Source organism: Taeniopygia guttata, chromosome 2, assembly GCF_048771995.1.
Source record: "Taeniopygia guttata chromosome 2, bTaeGut7.mat, whole genome shotgun sequence".
Taxonomy (NCBI): domain Eukaryota; kingdom Metazoa; phylum Chordata; class Aves; order Passeriformes; family Estrildidae; genus Taeniopygia; species Taeniopygia guttata.
This window is the reverse complement of record NC_133026.1, coordinates 148931287-148954499: the sequence shown is the minus strand read 5'-3', so window position 1 is coordinate 148954499 and position 23213 is coordinate 148931287. Positions and strand designations below refer to the sequence as shown.

The window sequence follows — 23213 nt, the reverse complement described above, 5'->3', positions numbered from 1 at the left end:
TGGTGTTTGCTCTTGCTGTGGAGTTGAGGGAGCTGCTCAGGAAGGTAGAACAGGTTCAGAGCGAGCAGAAATGGAACTGGTGAGAGCAGAGAGCCCCAGCCCACAGGACATGGAGCAGTCAAAGTCGTTCCCAGCAGCAGTGGGAGTGATCACCTTCAGAAGGAGGCAGAATGCAATTTCTTTTCTGTCTGAAGCAGCAGCAGTTTGCAGCTTCCCATTATGGTCTCAATATTTTTGCACCAGCCAGGCTGAGAGCTGCGGGTCTGGCTCAGGTCATGGTGGTGGGTATAAATGTGGGGTGAATTTTAGGTGGGTGAGGAAGTGGTTTGGACAGAGTGAGAAGTCCTGGTTTCTTTCCTCAGCTGCTGGAGCTGGACAGGTGAGGGGTGGGAGTGGCTTTGTAAACGTGTGGCGGTGTCATGGGGCAGGAGGTCCTGTCGTAGCTTGGGTGGTGTGGCTGGGAAAATGTTTTGGGAATGCAGAATCTCAGAATGGGTCAGGCTGGAAAGCACCACAGTGGAGTCATCTGGTGCCACCTTCCTGCTCCAGCAGGGCCATCCCAGAGCACAGGGCACAGGATTGTGTCCAGATGGCTCTGGAATATCTCCAGGGAGGGAGACTCCACACCCTCTCTGGATGATCTTCTCCGGTGCTCAGAAAGTTTTTCCTCATGTTCTGGTGGAGCTTTCTGGGCATCAGTTCCTGCCCATTCCTGTTGTCCCATTGCTGGGCACACTGAGCAGAGCCTGGTCCTGCTCTGAGCCCTCCCTGCAGACACTGACAGAGGGATGAGGTCTCCTCTCAGTTGTCTTTTCCAGAGGCTGAACAACCCCAGCTCCTTCAGCATTTTCTTATCAGAGATGCTTTGGTCCCCAAATCATCCTCATCACCCTTCACTGGCCCCATTCCAGGAGCTCCAAGTCTCTCCTGTGCTGAGGAGCCCAGAACTGGACACAGCACTCCCCATGTGCCTCACCTCCTCACCAGGGCTGAGGAGACTTAGATAGAAATGTGGAATTGAGCACTGGAGTTTAAGGCGATTGATATAAAAATAATATAGAAGCAAACTCTTTGTGTGAAATTGTTAGGGTTTGTTTTGTTTGTTTGTTTTTGTTTTAGAAATTAGAGAACTTAAAGATGCTGTTTGGTTTTGCTGAAGTTAACAGTTAACATTACTGGGGGTGTGGAAATGGTATGGAGGGAAAATTTATTTCCTTCTCTGTAGGACATGTGAGAGAGAGGGTTGGGACCAGGGAGGTAAAATGTGGGACATAAATAAAGCATAGTAAGACTGATTTTATTGGGGACAGAAAGGGGTCTGTCTGTGTAATGAGAGGTCCAAAAGATGCTTTTCTGTTTAGAAGGATATGGACTCTATGGATGAGCCATATTTGAAGCAGGACTTGTTTGTGAAGTTGCATTCAATTCCTAGGTGAATAAACCCAAAATGTTCTTGTCCCACCCGAATGGAGTTTCCAGATGGAGAAGAAACAGATGCCAAGAGAAACCCAACTTGCAGGATCCATAAATATCTATCTTGGAAGCCAAAAGCTGTGCCATTGCCTCTGCCAGTGATGGTACCAAAGCAAATCAAATAGAGCAGGGGTTGACTAAATATTGGATTTCTTTGCATGTTGTGTCACTGTTAGTGGAGTTTGCATCATCTCAACACCTGTTGTGAATACCAATCCATTTGCATTGCACAAACAGCTTAAATAATTTATATTTACAGTGCACTATTTATTAACATCAGTGTGGAGGTTTATGAAGTCTTTTTATAATGCCTAAAAATTGCATTTCTAACAAACCTGGTGTCCCCAGTGCTGTTGTTTTGAAACATTGTCTTCATATACTCCATCAAGAAAACCAGTGAGAATCAAACCTTCCTCCAGTTTGGTCTGTGAATTTTATAGTGACATTTCCTTCATTTAAAATCTGGGATGAAACTGGGGATCAGGGTAACAAATGTGTTTCCCTTGCTGAGCTGCTTCCTCCTGAACGCCACAGCACCTGATTCCTGCCAGGGCTGTGCAAGAAGCCACCGTGTCTCTGCACTGCTGCAGGGCTCTGGATATTTGTCTGCTGGTTCTTAAAGCTGGCTTTCTTGGAGATGATAAACCACCTGGCTTTGCTCTTTGGACTGCAAAAGAATTGCTTGGTCATTGCCTTTCTCTTTAGATTTCCTGCTAGTCCAAGGGTGGACATTTTTCACGGCTGTATGAGACAGCCTGTTTGCTCCACACTGACAATTCCAGGGGCACAATTGCTGCTAATGCCTTTTCCTTCTCATTTAAATCCTGATGGAGGAACCGGGTTTGGGCACATCACTTAATTTAAGCATACACACAGGAGCATTTGTGCTTTAATGCCCCTAACTAGAAATACACAAATAACCACAGCCAGCTGAAAAGTGTCTCAGGCTGTTTGTTTGCCTTTGATTTCTTGCTCACTTCACAAAATAACAAAACTCATCGCAGTCGTTTGAGTGAAATAGATTCATTTTTCAATTAAAATTGCCTGGGTTTAAGCAATGTTGAATTTTTTGTGGTGGTTTTTTTTTAATGACACATGTATTTTCTGGGATGAAAATGCCTACATCTCAGAAATTGATGTGATTTGTTCCCTTTTTTGCAGATGGTTGCTCTGCGTGCTCTCGCCACTGAAAAAATTTGGTGGCAAAAAACCACATGAACCAGCAAAAGCAACTTTTAAAATTGAAACAAAGCTTAAAAACTCTCTTGACCAAAACTTTTCATTCGCCAAGTACTGGCTCTTTTATTAGCGATAGTTCCATTGTAATTTCTCAAGGAGAGCTGAAGCAATCATTCATTCACATCAGTAAAAAACCCTTCATCTTTGCTTTTCACAGTGCCCTGTCGAGTATTGAATGCATGTTAAATGCTAAAACCAAGAGAGGGAGTGTGGGAAGCATAATAGACTACATTAATCTGCAGTGCCATTTATCTCCTGTCCATTTGTCTTTCCTACATACGAGTCTTTGTGTGTGTACAGGGCACCTTCTGGCACATTTGTGCACCCTCAAAGCAATATTTGTGGTTCTGTGCTAAAACACACAAGCTAATCTACAGGAACATAAATTATGAGTAAATTTGTTTAGGCAGATACATCAGTCATCATTTTTATCTTCATGAAGTCCTTGGGATTTGTTATCTTTTGGATTTTGAGTCTGTAGCTTCCAGCCCGTGTTTTGCAATGGGCATGTTGTTACGAGAGAGTTTGCATTTGTTGGGAGTCCACACACAAACAGATTTGAGGGTGAAACTAAGACAATATTCACATCTCTGCCATTCCAGGGCAGGGGAACTTTTTCATCACGGAATCATTGAATGGTTTGGGTTGGAAGGAAGCATAAAGATCACATAGCTCCAAGCCCCCTGCCATGGGTAGGGACACCTTCCACCAGTTCCTAAAACTCTTTTACAGTATATATTTTTTTCTCTGTATTTCTGGACTGCAAGCAGGACTCAGAAAGTCTTTAGTTCTCCCCTTCCAAGCTGATCTAGCTCCTTCTTCAGAGCCCTAATAGCAGCAACCCTGACCTTTCCCTGCACAGAATTGGAATCATCAAATCATAGAATGGCTTGGATTGGAAACAACCCTAAAGATCATCGTGTCCCAACTCTGACAAACCTGAAAAGACAGCTTCAATCCAAGCTTCAGCATGGAGTTGCAGCAAATCACTGGAAGGAAGGCGTGATAACAGCTCTGTAGGTTGTGTTATAGGTAAAAATGATCAAGCCGAATTAATAATTAAGAAAATAGATTTTTATTTAGCGACTGAGATTCAGTCTAAGATAGCCACAATCAAAAGGACAGTGCTGAGCCCGGGATCGGCACTGGGTAGACACAGGTCTGACCTCTACAGCACAGGGTCCCCTGTGTTCACACCAATTGTCCCATTCAAGCAGTTTTTATACAGTTTATTCTGCCTGAGACAGAGTTCTTGGCAATCAGGCTTTTCTTCCTTTCAGATCCCACATATTCATGGAGTTTCTTTTCTCCACGTGGAGTTGAATAAAACTGGAGAGCAATGTATGTCCATGACTGAGTTACTGGAACTTGGCATTGAGATGTATCTTTCCGATGGCTCCAACTATCTCAATCTTAGATATTTACTGAATCGATCATCACTTGGGAGTTTCTCGGATCACCTTGGGGAACGACCCATCTCTGGGCAGGCGGGCTACATTTATTCATTTGCAAATGAAGTCCTCCTCCCTCTTGTCAGTGGTGGTTTCAACATATGTGAGGCAATCCCCTGACTCTGGCTCACATGCTTAAAACTTTACAAGAATATTTCTCACCAACATAACATATTTTATATATATTTCTCTTTATAGGCACAAATTATCTATAACACACGTAACACTTGTGTGTTGCTCAGCTGCATTCTATGGTTGCTGCAGGCACCGCTGGCTCTGCTGTTGAGAATTGCTGCAGGAACTCTTCCCTGCATCCCGGTGACCTCTCCATGGCACATGTTGAGCCGCTGTCCCCTCGTTAATGCAGGAATGGGAAAGGCAGGACAGAATTAGAGTGTTGGAATCGGTGGTATTGATGATTCCAAGACGTAGAAAGTCTCTTTCTGCCCCGTTGCCAAAGAAGAAGCCATAATTCGTCTGTGCTGTTTTCAAGGTTGTTTATTCTGTTTATCTCTAACATGTTCTGCTGCCCTGCCGCAGGTCTGTCCTGCAGGGCAGCGTGTGGGGCTCTGCCCTCAGTGGGATGTTACAAACATTAAATACCAGAAACTATCTGTGCTATATTTACAATAATGTGCCAATATCTGTCACCTACGTTGAACAGTGTGTCCCCAGCCTGAACCAACAGAAAAATGCCAACACTACAGTGAAACATGGAGGGCATGAAGAAGGAGAAAAAGGACAAGACACACCCAATTGTCATCTTGTCCCCTTTGAACCCCTAATCTAGAAACCTAAAATTTTACTTTTGCACCCGTGCCACACTTAATTGTTACTTATATCAAACACTCAGAGCTGGTAATTCATCCTGTAAGATTGAAAACTCTTTTCTATGGACAGAGATCACAGCCAGTGTCTCTTGGGGCTCTGTCCAGGGGGGTTCCTGACCCCCTGCCAGGGTCCCAGACCTGCCAGGGCAGCCAGAGGGAAGCCCTGGACTCCCACATTAGAGAGCACGGGAAAAGCAATCAGAGCAGACACGGTCTTGGTGTCGTTTATCTCAGGGCGCCAAAAGAATTAGTGGGACAATTCCAGAATCTCGGGTGAATATTTGAGAGCTCATGGAGGGCAGCTGAGGTCCTTGGGCTGGGAAGAGCGGGATCTGTTTGCTTTTTTGCAGAAATCTGGTGCAGGAAGATTGTTTCCTTCAGCACAAGTGAAGTTGCAAGAATAGGTAAAGAGAAATAAGTATTTATCAGCACCTGGAGGGGAAAAAAAATGTAGCTATCATGATCAGTAGGCATTAGGGTTCGTCAAAATTAAATTATGGCAAATTAAATTAATTTCTGCCTCTCATAAGCTAAGAGGCTTACTGCATAATGAGGGAGAGTGAGGTGTAATATATCTCAAGTGCTATCAGGGTGGTTACAAAGGATTCAGGGGGCTCTCCCATTAGGAAAGAAAGTAGAACTTTTAAAATTAAAACTTCCTTGGGAATAATATGGGTGGGAGAAAGAAAAACAACGTGAGAGGTGACTAATGGCAGTGACATTGTTGAACTGCTCCCCATGGGGCCCTGTTTTGAGAGCTGTCAGCAATGACTTGACAGATGGAGTCTGAGGCGGTGCTGAACTGATCTGTAGGTGATGCAGGGTTAAGGGGGGGATCTCAGACTGTTCTGCAGATAATTTTGTTGAAAAACACAAATCTGAATAGGTGGTAGTGGTAAATGAGTAACCAGCTGCCTGCAGCTGGTCAAATCCTGCAGGGGAGCAAGCATTCTCCTTATTTCAGTAATAACTGCTTCTTTATTTATGATTATTTAATTTTAAGAAGCCATGATAGAAAAGGTATTTAAAAATAGGTATTGAAAAAGCCATGAAAAATTTTGCTAAGGTTTGCACTTCTGTGATGAAATTTGTGAGGGCTGCTGACAGAAATTCTTGCTTTTAATGCAGAACCACTGAACAGCAGAACTGCAAACCATGTTCCTCTCTAGAGATGGTATTTCACCCGTGTCAGGTGGGTTTGAAATACCTCCCCTTCTTTTCCCACACAGCCACAGACCATCCCCTAAGCTCCTCTAAGAAAAATAGTGCCACGTCTCCTAATACTTTCAAGTGACAGGTAAATTGGAAATCCATGATGCTTTTATTTTAGAATATTGTGTGGCTTGAAACCTGGAAGTAGCAGTCCGTATTTCTCCTGACTTTTACTTTGCTGGATGATTTACACCTATGCAAAGGGGTTTGCTGACAGATCAGAATTAGAGTTCTTATTTTGCTCTGTTGTAAACTATTCCTCAACATGCACAATTAGGTCTCGAAGAAGAAAAAGTGGAGGGGAAAAAACGACTGAGAAAGTCAGTTTGGAGCAAGAATAAGTAGATTTAACTGTTCTTCCTTTGATGACTGTAACAACACAGTAAATATACTTTAGGGCTTGGTGAAAATTAATGCAACAACTTAGGCCTGGTTGGATGGGGCCCTGAGGAGCCTGATTTAATGAGTGGCATCCCTGCCCATGGCATGGGGTTTGATCTCTAAGATTGTTTTCAACCCAAACCATCCTGTGAGACTGTGATTCTGTGATTCTAAAAAATAACCTTTCCTCCTACTTCATCTTCCTGCTTTGTTTACATCAGCAATAAATGCTTAGGGGTGAGAGATGACCCCTACATTTTGAGTTCTGGATAGGGAAGATGTGTGCTAGTGCCATGGGTGAAAGGATGGGTGTTAACATCTTTGAAATGGGTCTTAATGTCTCTGTTAACTTCAAGGATTGTTACAGAACCGGGACACTGACTCCTGAAACAAGTGGGTCTGCACAAGCCTGAGTTTCGGAACTTTGGGGTTAAATGCCAGGATCAAGGAGCAATATGGGGTGGGCAGTTTGGGAAGGCTGCACCTTCCTGGTACCTGAGGCAATGGGGAAAGGAAGAGGGCAACGTGCAGCCAGGACTTTGGGATAAAAGGAGGCTGTGCTCTCCAAAACCCCAGAGAGAGATAGAAAAAAACCCACGGGCTGTGCCCTGGTGGACTCTCTCCCTTCATTTGAATAAATTTGCAGGACTCCTCTGTCACCTTTTCACAGTGTGATTTTCCATGCATCCTGGAGAATGAGGTTCAAGGCTTTCTGTGATTCTCTAAAGTGCAGTGATCTAAAGCAGAAAAACTTTACATCTTATAGATGAGTATTTTAGATTCCTCATGATGGGAAGAGGGGAGGCAGACACTGATCTCACTGGTGACCAGTGACAGGACCCGAGGGAATGGCTGGAGCTGTGTCAGGGGAGGCTGAGGTCAGATATCAGGAACAGGTTCTCCCCCCAAAAGGTCATTGAGCACTGACTGGGCTCCCCAAGGACTGGTCACAGCCCCAAGACTGCCAGAGCTCAAGGAGCAGTTGAACAATTCACTCAGGGTCAGGGTGGGATTGTTGGGATTGTCCTTGCAGGGTCAGGAGTTGGGCTGGGATGATCCTCATGGGTCCCTCCCAACTCAGGATATTCTCTGGTTCTGCTGTAGGATCATCCTGGCTGTGTAGGATACACCATAAGGCTGGGTCAGCTCCCAAGTGAGGATTCTCTGCATCATTTTTAAGGTGCTGTTGAAGGTTGGAGGGGGAGCTCCAGACAAAGTTTGTTAGAGAAGCTCCCATTGAGTCATGAGGTGCAGAGAGGATCCCTTTGCTCTCTAAACTCCTCAGAGAGGAGCCAGGGGGCAGCTGGATCCAGGCTTATCCCTGGACTTTGTCAAGAGTAAGTTTTACAATTTTGTCCCTCAGATTTTAATGATAGAAAATCAGATATATGTCTATGAAAATGGATTATTTCTTATGATAAATGATTAGACAAAATAATTCAATCAGATTTATTTACTACGCAGCATAAAAGCTAAAACTACTATTAAAGTATCAGATAGAATAGTGCACTAAAGCAAAGCAATATTAAAGAAATTGTATTAAAGCTACCAAAGCAAACAATTATTAGAGATTGATGTAACTTACCCAGGCCAATGACTGAAGGCAAATCTTTTTTCAATCAGTGTTCAGGGACGTCCTTGGGACACATCCTTTACCCAAAGGGTGAATGTCCACACACACTCCAAAGAGGAATATGTTAGAAGAACCCACCCTGTGAAAATGGGACTGGATTTTTGTAGTTTATAGGGGCTGACTGCCAGTCATGTGCCAAATCTCTGCCTCACTCTCAAGGGTTGGTTTGAGGCTGCTGTGGCAGATGTGTTTTAATACAATTCAACACCAAATCCCAGCACATGGTGCCCCTCTCAGCCCACCACTAATAGCTTGAAAAATAGGACATTGTTGGAGTTTTTTGACCACTGTCTAGGGCAGAACTTCACACTACAGGTGCTCCCCTCCACAGACCACAAAGAATCTCCATTGGATTTTCTCTGTAGTTAAACACCTTTATGAGGTGGAGAAAGGGGAATAGGATCCTTAGGATCCAATGCTGTCCCTGTGGGCAATGCATGAAGTTTTATCCATGTGTATTTGTAGTTTTCAGGATCCTATCAGTTCCCACAGCCACCAGTCCTTCACATAATCCATCTGTATGACATGAAGGGGATCTCCTGTCATGCCAATCTCTCTCTGCATATTTGATCTGTGTCTGCAGCAGCAATGGAATAAATGTAAATGCAGCTGCTCAACCTACTTCTGCTTAAGCCACAGATCCTGCAGCTCAGTGCTCTGCTCAAAGTACTCTGTTTTTTACCTCTTTTTGGATAAGAAACCTGCAGTAAATATTATAGCAGATGTGAAAAAGACAAGTTTTGAGTTATGTTGAACTATCTGGATTAATTCTTGCCAATCCTTCTTGACCACTCTTAAGTGCAAAAACCATCTACATTGCTGTGCAGTTGCCCTTTGCTAAAAAAGGAGATTCTGAATCTAATGATGTTCAAACCACTACAGCAAAGGTATCTTTGATCTGTACCCAAAAAACACATTATTCTTCCATTAGGAATCAGATGAAAATAAAATAAGCTGTATCTTGTTTTATAAGTGGAAATGCCATTTCCTGCTGCAGCTGGAAAACGAAGCTCTTTGGGATTGTTGTAAGTATTGGCAGGCACGGTGAGGCAGAGAGAACTCCTTCCCTTGCTGGTGTTTGCTGTTGCACTTGGGGTCTGATTATTTTTCCACTGACTTGGCCATTCATCAAGTGTCTCAAAGAAGCAGCAGAGGCAGAAGTTCAGCTCCTTCCTGGTGTCCCTGCGGATGAGGGGAGCAGCCGCCGCCGCATCTGCCTCTTTGCAGAGCTCCTTTTAAAACTGGATAAATAAATTAGAGAGATGATCATTCAAAGAACAAACTGTGAGCAGCTGGGGATCAGGGATTCGCTGGACCATGCTCCTCCAGCAGAGGAAACAGCAGCCACGGGGAACTCGTAGGCAGCAGTTTGGCATCCCCTGGATTATTTAGTGCTTTGTCTTTGCAGTGTTTGTGCACACAGAAATGCTCAGCAAGAGATGTTACCCCTCCTAAGAGATGCCCTCTCTGGTGTTTACCCTTCCAAGGTTTGTTTTCAGAGCAGAGCTGTAGACAGGTAAATCTTCTACTGCATTTGTATTTTAGGTACTTGGCAGATCCACAGATGGAGTAATAATTTGCTGTTGTGTGGAAGACTCTTTTGAGAAGGAAATTTTATTCATCAGAGACACCCCTTTAATTAACTTCCACGCTTCCATGGGGAGCAGAATATAAAGACAGATAATAATAATAGTCATACTGCTAATACTACCAATAAAAATAAAAACAACAACATCTTGTTACCATTACAAATTAAAATAAAATACTGCAGGAAGCAGTGTTTTAAGATGTCTTTTCTTAAAGTTAAGATCCTAATAGCATTTAATATAAATTAAATATAATCATTGTCTGATTCCTGAGTGCATCTCTGAAACTGAAGAATAAGAAGTTAATTGTTCTGACATCATAGTGGGAAGTGACAAAATCAAGGACCAGCATGTTGGTTAAAGTTTATTTTGAATTAAGAGGTCAAAGACAGAACTTTTATTTTTTTGTACTCCTGCTCCCACTTATTTTTCCAGCAAAGTTTGTGCCCAGCACGAATTTATTACGTAAGATAGCTAACATAAAATTTACATTACAACGCAAATGATGAAGGCTTTATTTAACTTTAGAGATTGGGAAGGATCAGATGCAAGAGCCTATCAAGCCATTTTACTTTGGAGATGGGGAATTAGTGGTATGTAAATCCCTGAGTTATTCTGTGGGCAGATAATTTAATGAGGTCTGCAAAACGGATGTCAACTCCAGCATCTTTCTTTCTGTTAAGAGGAATTAGGTATGGAAATCTGAGATTTGAATCTGCTGCTTGTAGAATTCATGCATTTGGTGGCAAGATATACTTGATTAAGAGATTGGGGATCAGGCTGACTGTGCACTCCTCAGTGTTAGCAGTGTGACAGGATTCAATTCCCAGCTCCCTCTCTCGCAATGGCAGTGAGGAACATCTGTCTGTGATAGATGTGACCTCTTCCATCTCAAATTAATAGTGATGTAATTGCTCAGCTGGTGTGAGGAGTCCTGGGATCATCAGTAAATGAAGCACATTTTGATGAATGAATACAGAAATTGTACCTTAATTCAAATAAACAGAGGTAATAACTCATTATTGGATCTGGTATTGTCTTTATGTGGGATTACTTCTCCTTCTTGCATGGTGCCAGAGGACTCCATGCCTGCTGTGTGAGTGTTCCATCCTTTCACACATCTGAATTCCTGTTCTGCAACTAAGAAATGTTGTTTTCGTGGTGTACTAAGCTTTCAATTGCAGGTACTTTGTATGAGCTCAGGTGTAATTTTATTTACTGAGAGGGTGGCGAGGCCCTGGCACAGGATTCCCAGAGAAGCTGTGGCTGCCCCACATCCTTGGAAGTGTCCAAGGCCAGGTTGGATGGGGCTTGGAGCAACGTGGTCCACTGGAAGGTGTCCCTGCCCATGGAAGGGGGTTGGAAGTGGATGATGTTGGAGATCTTTTCCATCCCAGGCTTTCCTATGTTTCCATGATCCCGGACAGCTTGCCCAGCTGAGCTGTTTGCACAAAAACATTGAAGTGGGGAAAAAACTCCTGAGCTTTGGATTAAGACCTGAACAAGTGAGGTCTTGGTGTTTTTGTAGTTAAGGTTGTGATTGATAAAAGCTGTCTGGGGACTGGCCTTGATCTTCAAAGGAGGTGCTGGAAGAGGTGACCCAGCTCTCAAAAGAGCTGCTCGCCATCAGAACTGACAGAGAAGACAAAGGAGCTGGAGAGACAATCCATGGGTCTTCAGGACCAAGGGACCGTGAATAGACATTTTGACATTTTTTGATCAAAGAACCTCCATTCACTTCAAATCTCACCACTCTAAAAAAAAAAAAGATAAAAAGCACTGACAAATTAGTCTTTTCAATACAACTGTGGCTCATGTTCATGTATGTTTCCTAAGGGAGAAAAACATGATTTTCTCCAGGTCTTTTCCAAGTATTTTTTGAGGTTTGGAACAAAACCTCATGGCAATCCACTTCTTTCTGATTGAAAGGATATGAAGTGCTCTCTGGAGAAGCTGAGAAGCTGAGAGTGCTCTGTTGACCTTACAAAGCTTCAGAACTACTGGACTGAGCTAAGAAATACCTTTGGGAAGCATTCATGTCTCTTCCCCTTCGTTTGTATAGTCCCAGAGAGCAAGGCCAGCAACCAGTGCTTATGAAGAATAATGGTACTGGAACTTGGGGTGTAAAAGGGAGGGACACCCGTGACTGGTGTGGCTCCATTCCTTCCTGTTTCAGTGCGGGTGAAGCACATCCCCAGTGCTTTCCTGGAGATACTGCGTCATTAAGTAGATGACCAGGATAAGTAAATTTGTCCTGCTCAATTTCAGACTTTTCTCCTGAGAACAATATTTTTCCTGGGCAAGCCATCAGGCAACTCCCCAGTCCTTTTTCCTTTTGCTGTAAAACCCTTCTGTGAAAATTTGCAGTACCAACCAGCTGTGATGGCCTTGTTCCCTGTCCCCGGCTCTGTTTTCACCTTATCACTTCTCTTTGAATGGTTCACAGGCCTTGTCTTCGTGCTGACAGCAGGAAGAATATTTTGGGCATCTTCTTCCCAGTATTTCCTTCTGGCTTCCATTGCTGGTGAAGACCCAGGACTCCTGTAGCCCTCCTGAGCCTCCATGTGCTGCTGTTGTTGTGTTGTCTCAATTGCTCTGCAGCTTGATAGATTTCTCCAAGTGTCTCATTATGCAATTAATTTCAATTGCAATTCCCATCATCTCTTCTCTTCTGCAGGCATGCCACCCAGCAGGAGACTAATAAAACCATCACGACTAGCACCAAAGCCATCAAGCAGCTGTCTGAGGTTGTCAGAGGCTCATCCAGGGTATGTGTCACTCAAGATGCTGTTGGGGGAGAATGATGGGTTTTGTGGAAGGGGGAATAATGAAAATAAGAAGTGGCAGTGGGCTTTAAAGCTGTCAAGCTCTGTGTCTTGCTGTAGCTTCCTTTCCTCTCAAACAAGTGTAGTTTTCCCTTATAAATGACCCAGGGGAAAACAGCTGCAGACACCAGTTCTCCTCCCAAAACTGGTTCGTGTAAAATTGGAAATCAAGAACTCAGCACCAAAACCTTTGGCCAGTTCACATCTATCTCAAGGTCTCAGTTTGGGTGAAAATATTGCAGAAATAATCTGGCTTCACATAAGTTTGGCATTGGTTAAAGACTCAGTTGTGGGGTGCAGGTGAGTTTGGGAGTGTGTTAAATGTCTGGAAAGGTCAAAGCCATGGAATATATGGATATGACATGGAATATATGGATATGACATGGAATATATGGATATGACATGGAATGTCATGGATATGACATTGATTCAGGGCTGCGTGCTAGTGCACAGGCAGCTTTGGGGGGTAGATAAATACAGGTTCTGGGCAGATCAGAGTGGGATTTTAAAGTAGAATTTACCCCACTCTGAATTCCAGTTTATCCCAGAAAATCCCATCTGTTTTGTGTGCAGACTGGGCTATCACCTGTAGGTTCAAGTCACATGTGCATCAGGCTCACAGGGTAGGAATGAGTTGTCCCCAGTACAAAGACTGGACAAACAGAAGGTTTTGGACCTTCCAACAAAGATTTTATACCCCAGATGTTACTGCTGACTTGTCCCATGATGTGCATTGTGGGCAAGAACACAAGAAAACTGTGGGGACCTGATTCTGGCTAGTGAGAGAGTTAAAGGAGAATTTTCACCCACATAACATTCAGCACCTGAAATGGAGTTAAGAACAGATTTACTTGATTTCTGTTGCACTCTTGTTTCCAGCATCCATATGGTTTCTAAGTCAGGAACTTTCCTGAGTTCATGTTTCATTCTCACTCACTACCTGCCATTTTCCAAAGTCCTGTATTACTTTCAACTCTGTTCTCACTGCCCTTCCACCTAGAAATAAGACTTCTTTAAACACACAACTCATCTCTGGCCAAGTGGTTTTTACAGCCTGGATTTATGGCACTTGCCAACAGGCAGTTGAGATAAGGATTTAAAACTTGGATCACCCGAGGCCACCTTGGTAACCTGTGAAGGACCATGTGCAATTCAGCCTGCATAAAAAAAATCAGTGGGTGATGGTCTGCTCCAGAGGATAGGGAGGGAAGCCTGGAATGATTGTTTCTACATGTAGACATGAAGATAAAGAAAAGAATAATTTTTAACATATTGCTTTGACTAGTGATGGATGGCAAGGACTGTTTTGTTTGTGGTTCTTTTTTTTTTTTTTTTTTTTTTTTTTTTTCTTGTTTCCTTGCATAATTACATCTGAGCTTGATGAAACAGAAGATGCTGCCTTGGAGATCTGGGTTTTTGGGGTTTTTTTTTGGTGCTGATCTCCAGGCTGTATTTTGCGACATAAATTGAGTCCAAAGGGGAATCAGGCAAGGTCACATTAAACCAAATTACAGTGAGTGCAACGCAAGAATGTCATTATTGGCCCTTGAAGCCCATGGGGACTCTCAGGAGATAAGGTTTCACTGTCATGGGGAGAAAAAATGCAAAGCTGAAGTGAAAATATTTAAGAGCTGGAGGAAATAGGCACAGAAACAATTTCAGTATTATGAGGAATAAACTTGCTGGTCTCTATAATATTGTATAATATTTTTTTTCTGCTCACTGGTCAATTAATTTAACTCTTTTAAAAAAAAAAATCTTCTTTTTAACAGTAGAGTTTTAGAAATTAACCTTACAAATTTTGATAGAAAGCCTGTAGCCACTGTCCCTTACATAGAAGAAATTGTTCTGGTGGATATTGGCTGCTGGTCAGTAAGCCCCTCATGGGAATCTGGGTAGCACTGAAAACTCTCCTCCCATAAAATTACTCACAGCATGAAAAGCCTTACAGAGCTTTATAGTTAGTCCTCACCAATCCATTTTTCTGTGGATTGCTTTGCATGCACACACAGAAAAAAAAAAAAAAAGAAAAAGTCTTTTTTTCCCCATTTCTTCCTTATTTTCCACCAGTAATGCACTGCCAACAAGATGCAATATGGGACTTTCTCTGACTTCCCATAAATCTCCTGCTGGAGATATTGGAGTCAGGATGCCCAGCTGAGCAAATTGATAGTATTGCAGCAGCAAAGATGCTGCTCTAAGTAGATCAGTGTGCTACAAGGCAGGAGACTGATGGAAAATGGCTCTTTTAGGGCTTCGTTCCAAACAAACCTCAAAGGATGTAAATAGAGAGGTAGATCTGAAATTCCATTTTTTGGTAGGGTGAGTGCTGGAGCATAAGATCTGCTCTCCAGGGTGACAATCTTATCTTATTTTGCATGTGGAACAAACATAAGGTTTATGGACCTTTATCTGTAGAATGGGAATAATGATACTTCCCCTGCTCTAAAAATGGTTTTAAATCTTTAGAGGAAGAACTAGGATATTCTTCTGTGTGTGAAAATACTGCCATTAAAATTAAAAACGTTTATCCCAACCTTTATAAAATCTACTTTTGTAACCCCAAGCAGTTTTCTGAAACAGCTGAAATGGCTGGAAAGTGAACATTTCTGCTCAGTATTTTTAGTGTAGATTGTGTTTTGCTTTCCACTTGTTTTTTAAGGTAACATGTCAATTCTTTGCAGCATTTCCTTCTGTAAAATCTGGACATTTCAGCTCCTGCATATGTGAAATATCAAATCCAGGGTGTAGAACAGTTCCAGGAGAACTGTTTGGGTTTGGTCATTCCCCCTGAGAGCAGAGATTTGGAAGCATGGTGGGTATTTACATCAGGCTGTGTTCTTCCTTCCAAGAACAGGGGTTTTTTTAAACATAGATTGAAACCTTGCTGGAGCAAGCTCCAGCCATAAAGACAGTGACATTTGGGTTCATGATTTGGAAAACATGAAGATAAGCTGGTTTCAGATAATCAGACCAAGGAGAGGGGATGTTGTGTCTGTTTGACTTTTCAAGTCCAGTAAATTTCCCAAATGAGGTGATCAACTCTATCATGATTTATCCTGTGGAAAAAGAGCTTTTTATAGAAAACTCCCTCCAGTTATTTTCTCCAATGCTATCTTGAATATACAAAGTAGCATTTTATTTATTTAACCTGGCCTGAAAGACCAAAGCATCACATTTCCTAAAAGAAAATCCAATTGCATCCTGGCAGCCCCAGTGTGACTGATTCTTTTAGGATAGCATTGGTACCCACTTTATTTATTTGGTGTCTCCCACTAGGACAATTTCCTGTGGTCACAGAGAGATCCTTCAGCCTTCTAACCAGCCTTCTTTTTTTTCCCAATACAGCAAGAAAGGCTTCAGCTGGACAGGCTGAAGAACCAACTGTCAGATGCCATCCAGAGATATGGAGCTGTGCAGAAAGTGAGTGTCCCTCCTGCTTCCACTGTCCCATCTGGGAATCTGGGGATGTGTTAGGTGTAATTCCCTGGAGCCTGGAGCATCTCCACAGGGCTGCCAATGAATGGTTTCCTCCCTCTTTTCTTTCTTTTCAAGCAATCATAGTGTCTTAGAATTAAGGTTGGGAAAAAACTTTTAAGATCATCCAGTCCAACCATCAACCCAGCAGCACCTGAGCCATGTCCTTAAGGGCCATGTCCACACTTGCAGGGATGGTGTCCCCACCACTTCCCTGGGCAGCCTGTTCCAGTGCTTGTCAAGCTTTTTTCTGCAGAAATGTTCCCAAATATCCAATCTAAACCTCCCCTGGGGCAGCTTGAGGCCATTTCTTCTTGTCCTGTCCCTAGTTCCCTGGGAATGGACATTGATCCTCACCTGGTTGCACCCTCCTGTCAGGGAGTTGTAGAGAGTGAGGTCTCCCTTGAGCCTCCTTTTCTCCAGGCTGAGCCCCCCCCAGCTCCCTCAGCTGCTCCTCATCAGATTTGTGCTCCAGCCCCTTCCCCAGCTCTGTTCTCTCCTCTGGTTACACTCCAGCCCCTCAATGCCCCAAAACTGACCCCAGGATCTGAGGTGTAGCCTCCCCCGTGCTGAATTCAGGGGGAAGCATTTCCCCTGGCTTTGACATGACATTATTTCAGTGTGCCTCCACTCCCAGGGGAGAGGGGATTGCACAGTTCACCTTTTCTCCTTGCAGAAAATGTGCAGGCAGCACAGATAATTCAAAGTTTACCCCACCTTCTGGCTCTGCTTTGCTGTTTGGCTGTGCCAGAAAGTTTCCAGGAACATCTTGTGGTTGGGATCTGTTGGAATATTATGGAACATTCTTCCAACAGGGATCTGTCACCAAGATCAAGCTGTTTAATAAAACAAACAAAGCCTGAACTCCAGTTCCTTCCTCTGCTTCTTGCTCACCCTCTTTACCCCGGGGAGGCTTTGCTGATGAGCAGATTTGTTTTGTTTTTTAAACACTGTAGTAATGACTTAAATTTAGCATCCCCAAACTGCCTCCCTCCCTGGCAGTGCAAGTTAGGAGCTATAGCTGGATTAATCAAAATACAACCTGGACAAACTCTGGTGGCTTTGGTATATCACTTTAATGAGTCTGACGCATGCCTGCAACAATGGGAAGGATATATTGTAATTACAGAGGTGTAATGAAATTTGGCTGGCAACATGCACTTAATAATGTGTCTCTATTAGAAACACTCTGGACTGATTGATTTCCCAGCACTTGCTGTCTGTGCCTTAAAAATTAAATAAATAAATAGATGCACATAAAATTACAGTTCAACAGCATGTCTGTTGTGTAATAGAATTGCATCATCTCTAGTCCTGACTCATATTTTAAATTATTTACCTGTCCTATTCAAGAAACTGAGTGTGGGGTCTTTAAATGAAATTACTGTATGTGTTAAATGAGAAGTTGGAATTATTTGGGTAAAGAGCTCCTCCCCCATATAGACACACACATCTTTTTTATGCTTTTTCCCCCCCTAATATTCATGAGTACAGTCCATCTGAACTGTATAGGATTGGATTTCTTTTATTTTAAAAACTGTCATCAATTCAGAAGTGCCAGAATTAACCACTGCAGTTTGTGAACGCCTGGCTGCATCAGGAAAACAATCTGAGTGATAAATTGCTACTTATCCACGTCCTGGCTGTCATTCCCTAAATGCCTGTTTCAGTTTTGATAACCTTGTCATTCTGAAAGCTTTGAAGACTTTTAATGCCTGCAAGACTGAAGTTTTCAATGCTTTTATACTCCCTTGTTTTTTTCTAAAGAGTAAGAGCTTTCTCTGTGTCTTTTTCTTTAGAAAGTAGAAGAAAATAGCTTCATATGACTCCTTCCCTAAATATTTGGACTCTTCTCAGCCATTTTACCTCTGATTTTCTTTTCTTTTCCTTTTAACAGAAAATAGCAGAGAAATCCAAATCTTTGCTTCCTACTGGGCAGAGAAGCACCAAACAGGTAAGTTCACGAGTGTCTGTGTTTGGAAGTAAGTACAGTGCTAAAAAAAATCTGTTTTCTAACCTCACTAATGATGCTGAAGAGCTTGGAGCTCCTCAACTTCCTACATTGATGCCAATGAGGTGATTTTCCAATAGAGATGTGTGATGTCTTTGGAGGTGGAAGATAACAGGATTCAGGAAAAAATACTTATGTAAGACCTGTTTAATTATTCTCTGCTTTTCTGTCCTCGTGGGGCTGTTTTCCCATTCTTGAGGGGAGTTTTGTCTGCTATGAAATCTATCAAAAAGCAGTCCTACACCCCCTTTTCCTGGAAGCTAGGCTCGTAGGTGTGGTGAAATCACATTCCAAGGACAATTTCATAGAAGAAATTAAGAAGATTTTTTTATCCAACCCATCTCCAGTTTTAAGAAGGATTAGGTATTCTTCTTTCTTTGGTTACACTGCACTGTGGTTAACTACTAAATACATATGCAAATTAAGCATTTTTCTTCTTTTTTAGGCCATATTAGGAATTTTTTCAATGAATAAATACTATATAGAATCAGAGTATATATATTTATTCTGATTTGTGTATACGTATTCATATATACTCCGATTTCTCCATATATGATGCACATATTCAGTTTCATATCTACATGCATGTGAATATATATATATATAATATAATTTGGTGCATGTGTGCCAGTGAACATTTGCAAATTATTAAGACTATAACGATAACTTTGTGTGAGTGTATATGTATATATAGAGGAAAATGTGTAGTCTTTCATAAATAGTAATGCAAATTACTGTAGATTTAATACCTGGATGTGTGTGTTTAAGAAATCTGCACAGATTTCCAAGAGAGTTTTGATGCCAGGAGATCCTTTGGCTGAAGTAAAGGTCCAACAGAGATTAGGTTGTCCTCTCAAATTCTACATGCCAAAAAACTTGTAGGCATTTGCAGCTGATACTGTGCCACCAAAACCCAGAACTCTATGCATAATTTCAGTGATTATTTCTGATATTTTTGATACCTTTTATCATTTAAGGGGCAGTCAGCAGGTTTTCTGCTTCCCTAATGACTTTTCTCTCCCTACCTTGTGCCACCTGGTTTTCTACAAGTTCCTTAACGTATATAAGAAATAGCTGTACTTTGTAACTTTGAATTGATGATTCTCTGTTAAAAAGAGTGGAATGGTACCGCTGAAAACCCCATCATTAGTACAGATTAATGGACCAAAGCTTTAATATTAACTGAGTTTCAAGCAATTACAATTCTGCCCTAGACCTTGTTGCTTAGTTGGCATAGGTGTCAGTGAAATGAAATTAAGAAACCAAAGGGCTGATGAATTCCTTTATCCAGTGAGGGTTTCCACTGCTACCTTTGGAGAGATTGTGCACAGATGTTACTTTTCATCTCTGTGTTTATAAAAATTAACAGTCTGGTTTTGTCCACCAGCTGGTGATCTGTGTTGAGCAGGGGCATAAATAACACATCCTTTAACTGTGGTCAAATCCCACATACATTAAATATTTATTGGGTCATTTTGTGCAGATTAACTGTGATTTTTTTTCACGCCATCTGTATTGCATAATTTCTTGGGCTTTTAACCAATTGTGTTTGATTTGCTGTTGGTGGAGTGGGTTGCAGGGAAGGGAACAGCTTTGTTCTTGCCTGGGCTACCATGGCCATGGCTGCTCCACAGGATATGGGACACTGCTGGTCATCAACCAGTGCAAACAGAATGAAAAATGTTAATTACTGTGAACTTGTGGCATTGGGAGCAAGCCTGGATGAAACCAGCTTTTTTGGTGCGTTGTAATTGAATGATGACTACGAAAACAACTTTCATGGAAGTAAACATAGTTTTAATATGAGAAAAATTATAGGATGCCAGACAAAATATACTCATATCTCTAAGTGAGTAATGGTGGGGTTGGAGCAAAAGGAGGTTGGAGGAAGAATGGGACAGAGACAACCCCCTTTGCCTTGAATCAGGTAGGAATCCAACCACTGGGAGATTGTTGCGGGATCAGTTTGGTGTAGGTCAGGCAGAATCAGCAGAAATTGGGTTAAACTGGATCAACTCAGGTTATTTCTCCTTGTAGCAGTTGCTTGCAGGTGAAGTGGTTTTGATGGATTATGAAAAAGAAGATTGTAGCATGTCCTGGGCGAGGGGGTTCTGACTCAGAAAAAGGCTTGATCACACCCAAGAGTGAATCTTTTCCATGCAGTGACATTTGCTTGGGCTGGGGACACGCAAGCCTTCATGCAAAAAAGAATGAAAATTAATTCACATCTGCTTCAGCTTCCCTGTACATTTGCGGCTTCACACATCTTCTCTTCTTCCTCCCTCAAGTACAGAAAGGAGAAAAATTAAAGGTAAAAAAACCTGCTGAAGGAAATGTGGTGCTGTGGTTAGTTTTAACTTATTATTATTATTTTTCCAGCAGCAGATTGGCCAGGGCATACAAATTTATGGTTCCCACAGGAACTGTAACCTGACCACTATGTGAATATATTAAGGCATTAAAGTTAACACCCTATAGAGTAATGCAAAATACTACATATGTTCAGGAGAGCTGATTTATGTGCCTTGTGAAGCTGCACAGGGACTTGGTGCAGATCCAGCCTTGATTCAAACACTGCTTGCCTTCAGGACTTTGTTCTCTTTTATTTATACCTTAATTTATTACAGAAAATGGTAAGAGGTCTGAAGAATACTCGTTTTTCTGGATGCCTGTCCCTATACTTCTTTCCCACTGGTGAGTGGGAAAGGTGAGATGTTGAGTAACACAAGCCCTAATAATTTCCCTTTAGGGAGTAATTGATTCCCTAGATCCATGTAACAGGTAAAAATTGCCATGGCAAGCCTTGGGAAAATTAGTTTCCTGCCTGTTGTGGTTTGTTGTAAGTACTCTTTAATTGAGTTTATTTGTTTATCGAGGCAAAATAAAGGCATTGATCCAAAACTCCTTGAAGCCTGAAGTTATATAAATTCTTAATCAAAAATATGTTTGTAGGAATGTGTTTGTGTATAGACAAATCAATGGAGTTCTATAGGTGCATATATTGAAAGACACAACTTTTTACTACACTAAATGATGATTGTTGAATGTGCCTTGTGGCAACAATTAATAAAAAAAAGAGAAAAGCCCTTTCCCTTGAATCTGTGAAATTAAGTCTTCACCTACTAACCAAAATGAGACCTCAAAAGCCTCATTAAGGGGAATTTTGAAAGGTAGTTTCCTGTTTATGGGAATTGCAGCCTACAGCAGAGATTTGGGGATATGGAAACCTCTGCTCCTGATTATTTTTGGGCAGGTGGGTTTCAAATCCCACTTCTCCCCCTGAACAGATGCACCAAGGTGCAAACTCCTCCTCCCAGGCAGAGCCCAGTGTAGGAGTGGGAGTACTTCAGGTGTCCCTTGGAGCTGGACAGTGTGGTCAGTGGCAGGAGAGGCTGGACAGCTGACCAGATGTGTCCTCTAGGCTGAAATCCATCCCACAGCACGACAACAGGTATAAATGATAATGTTCTAATAGCATGGAGTCAATTATCTATAGTACTAAAATAATTATTGGTAAACTGTGGAAAATCCATCACAGAGCAAATAATGTTTCTCAGCACAGGAGATAAAAAGAATCTCTATTTTAAAATTTCTTTGATAATTATTGTGCATCCAGCATCATCTTCTGATAGAAAGGATCTGTTTTTGTGTCCGTGGTTGAATGAGATCAAGTGATGGGGCTTGGAGCAAGCTGGGGTAGTGGAAAGTGTCCCTGCCCATGACAGGGGGTTGGACAAGATGATTTTTAAGGTCCCTTCCAACCCAAACCATTCTGTGATTCTCTGCAATTCTCTCTTCTCCACTAATGGGGAGAAAAGTGGGTTTTTCTTGCCCTGCAGACTTTTGGGTGGTTCCCTCAAGGGACTGGAACGAGGGGAAGCACAGCTCTGTGTCAGCTGGGGAATGAGTTTTTATCAAAAAAATCTGAACAGACTTTTTTTTTTTTTTTTTTTTTTCTTTTTTGGAGGAAACTTTCCTAGCAATATTTAGAAATTAAAATTACAGTAATTGTCATGGTGTAATGGCATCCCTCTTCATTTCCTGCTGCTCACGGAGAGAGGAAAGGATAATTATTGCTCTGGAACATGGCAGTTGCCAAAAAGATGCCTTTGTTTCTTATTCTATGGGCCTATTTGACCCATCTCTCGAAGGTCAGTAAATTATATTTTTTAGTAGCACAAAGATGGGTAATAAATGTCTATTTGCATATACAAGTTTTGGGGTTTTTTTTTAATCATGACTGCATCAGTTTATTCTTTCTTTAAATGGACTTCCTTCCCACAGGAAGCATCATTTCTCCCTTTCTTCCTGTGTTTATGAAGTTGTTCTTTTTATGTGATTAGAGTAAAATTCTCATTTTGGGGGCAGCAAGATCCAGTCCTTGGCTTTATGGAAGAATAACTTTTTTTGGCAGTAATGTCTGCATAAACTGCATATATCTATGTGATTGTATAATGACTTTGGTTATTTGGGTTTCTATTTTTACCAGGCCCTTGTCATGGTATAAGCACAGCTACGAGACTGTGCCACCCTGAGCTTCTCACAGGCTAAGCCAACACCAACAGCTCATTTTGAACAATAATTAATGATGAGTTTTTAATGCAGTACATGTTCCTGATACTCCTCATGTTTGAAACCAGCTTCCACATTTGTGAGTGGACATAATGTGTATTTCCCTGAAATGCAAAATTTGATTTCTCACAATCAAAATGCAGCTTTCACCCCAACAAATGGAACATTTTATTTACACATTTGTCTTACTGACTCTACCATCTTATCTCAGAACTCATCCCAGTTCCTAATGTTCCAGTCTGGCTGCTGTATCTCAGGAAATCAAACCTTAGCTTTGGTGATAATTTATCTTGCATGTGTGGTAGTAATTGCTGTGTCTTTTCAAGGTCGTTTTGGATGCAGCTAACTCTGTAAAAAGTGTTATTTCAATAATGTCAACTTTGTTTTAAATGACTGTGCATCCTTTAAAAGCCATATTGTAATCAACCCACTCCCCTGTTCCTAGGGTTGGCAGTATGGAGCATTTAAATCATACAGTTATTTTTTTCTTGACTTTACTCAAGTGTGGGCTTTTGTTTGGTTT

At 41.9% G+C, this 23213-nt stretch overlaps 1 protein-coding gene across 11 annotated transcripts in view; it reads left to right on the top strand.

Moving 5' to 3' along the window:
• The window catches only part of TSNARE1 (t-SNARE domain containing 1), a 451136-nt gene that overhangs the window by 191763 nt on the left and 236160 nt on the right, over nt 1-23213 (top strand). For all 11 annotated transcript variants that reach the window (XM_072925076.1, XM_072925080.1, XM_072925081.1 and 8 more), the window contains 3 exons: nt 12483-12573; nt 15979-16053; nt 18005-18061. In XM_072925076.1, coding sequence (XP_072781177.1) covers nt 12483-12573; nt 15979-16053; nt 18005-18061 — 223 coding nt within the window. The remainder of the gene's footprint in view (nt 1-12482; nt 12574-15978; nt 16054-18004; nt 18062-23213) is intronic.